Below are 6,519 nucleotides of genomic sequence, written 5' to 3' on the forward strand. Positions count from 1 at the left end.
CCCGCCCCCCCTTCCCGCCCGCGGCCCCGGCGTGCGGCGGGCAGGCGATACCAAGTGTGGGGAAGGGAGGGGTTCTCCGCGAGCGGGACGCCCACTCCGCGCTGTGTCGGCGCACCCCGCCCCGCGGCCACCCCTCCGGTGACTGCGCTGTGAGGGGCGACCTCGGCGCGGGGGCGGGGCCGGCCTTGCGGCGCTGGGCCTTTGAGTGGAAGGCGGGAAATGGCGGAGGCTTCAGGCCGCGGCGCGGGGTGAGTGGAGGCCCCGCGTCCCGGGTTTGTGGAGACCACAGGGGTGGCCGTGGCGATGGCTGCGGCTCGCCAACGGAAAGTCGAGGAGTCGGTTCCTTGGGGCGAGTGGGGCACCCGACCCCTCTGGGAACCGTGCGCGTTTGGCCCCCCGCTCCCTGCGGCGTCTGCGCATGCCCGGAACTGGCGCTGCCGACCCGGCCCGGAGTTCGAGTCCCGCGCGCTGCGCTCCGGTGCTCGTAACGCGGAGCGAGGGAGTCGGCCTCGGAGGCGCCGGCGGAGGGCTTAGCGTGCCCTCTCCCTCCCGCTGCACGTTCCGCGGCCCGCGTTTCGGAGGGCTCTGGGGTGCGCGGAGGGAGACGCCTCCCCGAGGCGGGGAAGCAGTGGGGCGCTTCCTGCGCGCTCGGGGCTGTGCGGGCGTCGCCAGCCTCTCGGGCCCGGCCGCACCGATGGTCGTTCCCCGACAACGCGGGGGACAGCCTGCGTGCGAAGCGAGGGCTCCCTCAAGCCTGCGCGGAAGGAGATGCGGGAGCGCGGATGCCTCGATCCCGTCTCCCGTGCGCGGGAGGGCCCGGGGCGGGGAGGCGACCGCCAGACAGCGGGGAGTCCCGGCCGCACGCCAGCCTGCAGCCTCCCTGCCCACCGTGAGCGGCTTCGCCCGCGGGTGCTGCTTTTCTGCGCCTTCAGCCGAGAGAGGCGTAGTGGGTAGAGGTTTCCCCCTCAGCCTCAGGAAGTTGGGGAGGCAGTGGATCTCTCCCTGAAAGACGCTCGTTTGTAAAGATCCCGAGTTCAAGGCCATCCTGGACTACAGAGCAAGACCTTGTGTTAAAAGACTATTGGCGGGAACCGGGGATATAGCTCAGCGGCATACGCGCTTGCCTGGCAAGCCAGAGGTCATGAGTTCGATTCCCAGTACAAAAAAAAAAAAAAAAAAGACTGTTGGCAGCAAGCTGGGCGTGGTGGCACACGTCTGTATCCCAGCGCTCTGGAGGCTGAGGCAGGAGGATCCTTTTGAGTTCGAGACCAACGTGGGCTACAAAATGAGCTTAAGGTCAGCCTGAGCTGCATATCGAGGCCCTGTCTCAAAAAGACAAAAAAAAAAAAACAAAAACAAAAACTATGGGCATCAGACCCTATAAATAAACATGGACAGACCGGATGCAGTCACAGCTCCTGTCATGACAAAATAGACGTTTTTCTAAAACTGACTTATTAAAGTACTGAATGAGTCGCTCTTACACAAAGCGTTGCTTTTAGGGTATGCCAGGAAGTCTTCAAATAGTGAGCAAATAGGGCTTTTGTTCATCTTAAAACTTTCTGTTTAGAGCTTAGCCTGACTGACTGACCTGTGCGTGGACAGAGGGCGTCATTTTCACTTGTTGTCACTCTGAAATGGTTTCAGACTTGGGGAGCAGGTAACTCAACTGCACATCACACAGTTGGTCTGTGAGACACTCAGGAGAACCAAGGACATCATCTTGCCTAGATTTCAGTAAACCAAAGAGTACCTGGATTTGCATGTAGCAGATATTTTTAGGTTTTTATTTGTTTTGTTTTTCTGAAGACAGGGTCTTGCTGTGTAGCCTAGGCTGTCCCTGAATTCTGGGCAGCCTCCTGCCTCAGCCTCTGGATACTGGCCTGGAGGTTTTTAGTGTTTCACTTATAAACAGCGCAGTGAGGGCCTGAGGCCTGTCCCTGCCTCAGCCTTCCTCCGGCCCCCAGCCCCAGCCAAAACCCTGGCCTCAGCCTGGGCCTGTCTCCAGGGCCTTTCCTGTTACATCAGGCTCCGAGCAGTCTGTTTTTAAATTTTTAGAAACTGAGCAGCAGGACCAGGGTTGCTCTCCAGTTACCCACCAGCGCATAGCTTGTTAAAGCCCAGCCTGCATTCTGGTTCCAGAGTCTTCACTGTGTGGGGAGGCAGTGCCCGTCCACTTCTGATTCTTCAGGTTTCCTTTTGCAGGCAGTTGGGTTGTATACCTGGATCACCTCCTGGGTGCTTTTGTGTCCAGTTTCTTTCTTTTTTTTTTTGGAGATAGGTTGACCTTGAATTAGCTGCAGTCCTCCCGCCTCAGCCTCCTGAGTGGTGGGATTGCAGGCATGCACCACCATAGCTGGCGTTCCCCTCTCTTTTCCTCCTTTCTTCGGCTGTGCTGGGGATGTGACCAGGTCCCTCTGCATGCCACCGGGCACTGTGGGGTCTGAGCTGCACCCTAGGCCCCTCTTCCCCTGCCAGTAGCCCCTCCGTCGTGACCCCTGGAGTCTCAGATCTGAGGGGAGGTGCCGTCTGTCGCTGTGTCTGTGCCCACGCAGAGGACACCTGCATCACCACACTGGCCCTGAGCCCAGCCTCCTGGACAGTGGCAGCAAAGCCACCAGCCCGTAGGTCCTTGACCCGCAGGCCAGGTGCGGGAGGGCAGCCGAGGACGGGCCCTGTCCCAGCGGGGCCCTCAGCGTCTTTCTGCCCATGAGCAGCTGAGGAGCAGAGGAGGTGCAGCGCACCCTGAACCTGGCACTCGCTCTGTGGAAGTTCGTGCCTCCAGAGCCATCTGAGCTCTTGCTCAGCCCTGGGGTCTGGCTGTGCCAGGGCCATGGCACAGGGCCGTCGCTCTTCTGGGGAGGTGGCCTGGCCACGGAGGCTGTCTCGGACCCGTTTCCCCAGGACTGAACTGTTGCGCTCACACTGACGTCTCCGTCGTGTGCAGGATGAAGGAGATCTCTCTGCTCTCTTCCAGGAAGCCCTCTGCATCCGGGCCTGGTACCCCCGGCGGCTCCAGGGCCAGAGGGAAAAGGGCACAAGGTGAGCACATGGGCCCCCTGCCAAGAAACGGTGCCGGTGGGCAGGCTGGCACGGGCCTGTCATCCCTGTGCTCTGGGAGGCTGAGGCAGGAGGATCACAAGTGGGAGCCCAGCCCGAGACACTTAGAAACACAGACCATGTCTCAAAACTAAATTTTTAAAGAGGGCTGGGGATATGGCTTAGTGCGAAGGCCCTGGGTTCAACGACCGGTACCACCAAAAAAATGTTTCCCTCTCTCATCAAGCGTTCTCTGTTGGTTTGGTTTCCGAGACAGGTGGGAGAGTAGTGGAGTCCCGCTACCTGCAGTACGAGCGGAAGGCAGCCAGAAAGGTGAGAAGGCTTCCCTGTGTGGGGCGGGGCGGGGCGGCTTGGCCGGCGGCGCGGGGGTGGGTCCTGCCCGGGCCTTGAGGCCGAGGCCCCCTGTGCAGAACCAGAGTGGCTGCTGGCGGGGATCGCTGAAGAACGTCCTCCTGGCAGCTGTCAGGGGCCCTGTTGGGAGGCTGCGGTGCTCTCTGGAACGCTGCACGGAGCCAGCCGGCCCCTCCCGCCTTCCAGTCACCGCCAGCACAGGCGCCCCTGTGTCCCGTGACTGTCCCCGCGGACAGAACTGCTTGTTCTGTGCACGCGGACGCCGTGACGCCCTCGGGCCCGCCGTCGCCGTGAAGGACGAGCCGCCAGAATGGCCAGGCCCCGCAGGGGAGCTCCTCCCTGAGTGTTGCGTGTCCGTGACAGGCTCCTGCCGCGGACGCTGCTGTCAGAGCTGGCGGGAAGGTGGCGGAGGGCGTGAGGAGAGCCAGCCAGCTGCCCAAGGGCTCAGGTGCGTGAGGTCCTGGAACTGCAGCCTCGCCCTGCCTCCTGCCCAGGGCACGGGCTCAGGTCCAGGCCCCTTGGTGACCCGCAGTCCCCGAGCCAACGTGCTAGCAGGCCTCGCCTCACGGTGGGGATGCAGGTGCCCCAGCCCAGGAAGGACTGCCCACTCCAGCATGTGTGCACCCGGGCGGGGGACCCAGGCTCAGCAGCGCCCTGGCCCGCGCCAACTTGGGTTCTTCTCTGGATGCAGATGGCAGTGGTGTGGGCCAGGGCGACCTGCAGTCCACCTTGCTGGAGGGGCACGGCACTGCACCGCCCGACCTGGACCTCTCAGCCATCAACGGTAAGCGCCTGCGCCTCCCGCCGGCCCCGCCGTGGGGTGGTGAGGGTGCAGGTTCCTGACTTGGTGATGGTCCACAGAGACAAGCACTGTGGAAAGTGCATGGCCCTGGGGTCAGCGCTGCCCCGGCTGTCCACTCTGCTCTGGCATTGCGGGGCAGCAGCAACAAGGGCCGCTCCCAAGCAGCCCCGTGGACACAAGAGGAGCTGCTGTGCTCCACCGGGTGCTGAGCTGCTGCTGCTTTGGCAGAGGCGGCGCGTCACGTTTTCCAGCCCCCAGTGCAGGTGGCGGTTGCGGGGCCGAGAGCCCACAACGTGCACGCTTCACCCTTCGTTGTAGACAAAAGCATGGTCAGGAAGACACCTCAGTTAGAGAAGACGCTGTCACGGAAGCCTAAGGCGACATCCTTCACGGCCCCGCCGAGGAAGAGCCCGGTGAGTGTGCAGCAGGAGGACGCTGGGCCGCGCCGGCCCGATCCCTGCGGAGGTCCGGTCCCGTGTCTCGGTGCGCGGAGGTAGACGCCAGGTCGGGCACCCTAGCTTCACAAGGCCTGGGTGCAGTACGTTAGGTTAGGATCCAGGCATGGAGGTGCACACCTGTCCTGCCTGCACTCTGGGAGGCTGAGGCAGGAAGATTGAAAATTTGAGCCCAGCTGTAGGCAGTTAGTGACTCAGCAAGACCCTGTCTCAAAATACAAAACTTTCCAGAGGGCTGGGGTACAGCTGAGCAATCCTCCCGCCTCAGCCGTCCGCGTGCTGCTTCTCCTTACTCGCAGGACTCCCTGGAGGTGGTGGAGGTGGTGGTGTCCCAGACGTTACTGCTGACCCTGCTGACGGTGCAGGTGTGGACACGGCTGCGGCCTGGGCATGGGAGGGAGGGGCCTCAGTGTCTGTGGCTGAGCTCCGCTTTGCCCTACAGATGGAGAACGGGCTGGCACGGCTGGAGGAGAAGGCGGAACGGAGCCTGCTCGCCATGTGCCGGGAGCAGGCCCGGCTGCAGCAGAAGGCCCACGAGCTGAGGCGCGAGCTGCTGCTCCGGCAGAGGCGCCGGGAGCTGGGAGGCATACTGGACGCCCAGGTGGGCGTGCGTGGTGGGCGCAGCCCTGCCTGTGCAGTGCTGAAGGGCACCTGGCCCGAGCTGGGAGGCCTGGGTGCGGACTTCATCTGAGACAGGGTCTTTCTTGGTGCCCAGGCTGGGCTTGATCTTGCGATTGTCCTGCCTCTGCCTACAGAGTGCTGGGGTGAGAGACGTGGCCACCGTACCCGCTTCACCTTCCCCTTTGTGTCGGGACCGGGACCGCAGCCTCGGCCTCGCCTTGAGGGGGTGGCACATCCCGCGACACCGGCGGGGTGTCGGTGTGAACTGGTGGGGGTGCAGCTGCATCCAGAGCGCCCAGCACATGCCCTCGGGTGCCTGGCGGTCAGGCAGCTCCCCGTCTCTGTCCCTGGAGCACAGGTGTCCCCACAGACCCCCGCCGACCTGGGCAGGGGCCGCCCTGACGACGGCCTTGGGGCGATGTCCAGGCCTGAGCTGTGTGGGGGACCGGCCTTCCCGGCTCGCCACCCGCCAGCACAGTGCGCTCTGGCCGTGCGCTGCCTGCAGGGGCTTGGAGGGGCAGGCCGGCGCGCATCCCTCCGTGTGTGCGCTTAGTTCCAGACCGAAGCAAGGCCAGCCCTGCCAGTGAGCTGCACCCGGCCCTGCGGCCCCCTAACCCCACACACGGCGTGGGGCTCAGCGGCAAGCCTGGTCTCACAGGGTCCCTCCCCACAGGTGGAGACACTGCGCCCCTTTGAGGCGGTGGCTGGGCGCTTCCAGGAGCGGTACAGGACGCTGGCCACAGCCCTGGACACCACCCGGCACGAGCTGCCCGTGAGCGCCATCCACCTGGAACGCGACGGCCGGCAGCTGCTCGGTAGGGTGAAGGCCGCTCACATGCCCTGGAGCCCGGGCGGGCGGGTGGGCAAGACCGCAGGAATGAGATGGCAGCCAGGCGTGGGGCGGGCGGGTGTCCTGGCCTGCTGCAGGCGCTAGGCCCCTGAGCCTGATACCCGTCCTCCCCAGACAGCCTGCAAGCCGAGCTGACAACCACCCAGCGCCTTCTGGCTGAGCTGGGCCTGGGCGACAGCGAGGAGCATGGGCAGGTGCTGGCCCTGTTGGCCGAGCTCAGGGACGTGACCACGCAGAAGGACCACGAGCTCCGGAGGTGGCCGTGACACTGGGACGGGGGTGGCTCCGCTCCCAGGGCAGAGGGGCAGCCAGCAGGGGTCACTGTCACATGGTAGCCCAGAGAGTGCATGGTCCCAAGCACCTGCTGGTTGCTGCCCTTT

General features: G+C 64.1%; 1 protein-coding gene across 4 annotated transcripts; it reads left to right on the forward strand.

Moving 5' to 3' along the window:
* Positions 1-16: 16 nt before the first annotated feature.
* Positions 17-6,395, forward strand: LOC102012271 (HAUS augmin-like complex subunit 8; the record flags this gene model as incomplete). 4 transcript variants are annotated; one of them, XM_005415181.2, is given in 10 exon segments in its annotated part: positions 17-248; positions 2,948-3,042; positions 3,317-3,372; positions 3,775-3,859; positions 4,103-4,195; positions 4,532-4,626; positions 4,968-5,033; positions 5,111-5,269; positions 5,963-6,148; positions 6,258-6,395. In XM_005415181.2, coding segments are annotated over 10 exon segments (906 nt in total). In that variant the 5' UTR covers positions 17-219.
* Positions 6,396-6,519: the final 124 nt, after the last annotated feature.

The sequence above is a fragment of the Chinchilla lanigera genome, unplaced genomic scaffold, assembly GCF_000276665.1.
Source record: "Chinchilla lanigera isolate Chin_1 unplaced genomic scaffold, ChiLan1.0 scaffold00813, whole genome shotgun sequence".
Lineage (NCBI taxonomy): Eukaryota > Metazoa > Chordata > Mammalia > Rodentia > Chinchillidae > Chinchilla > Chinchilla lanigera.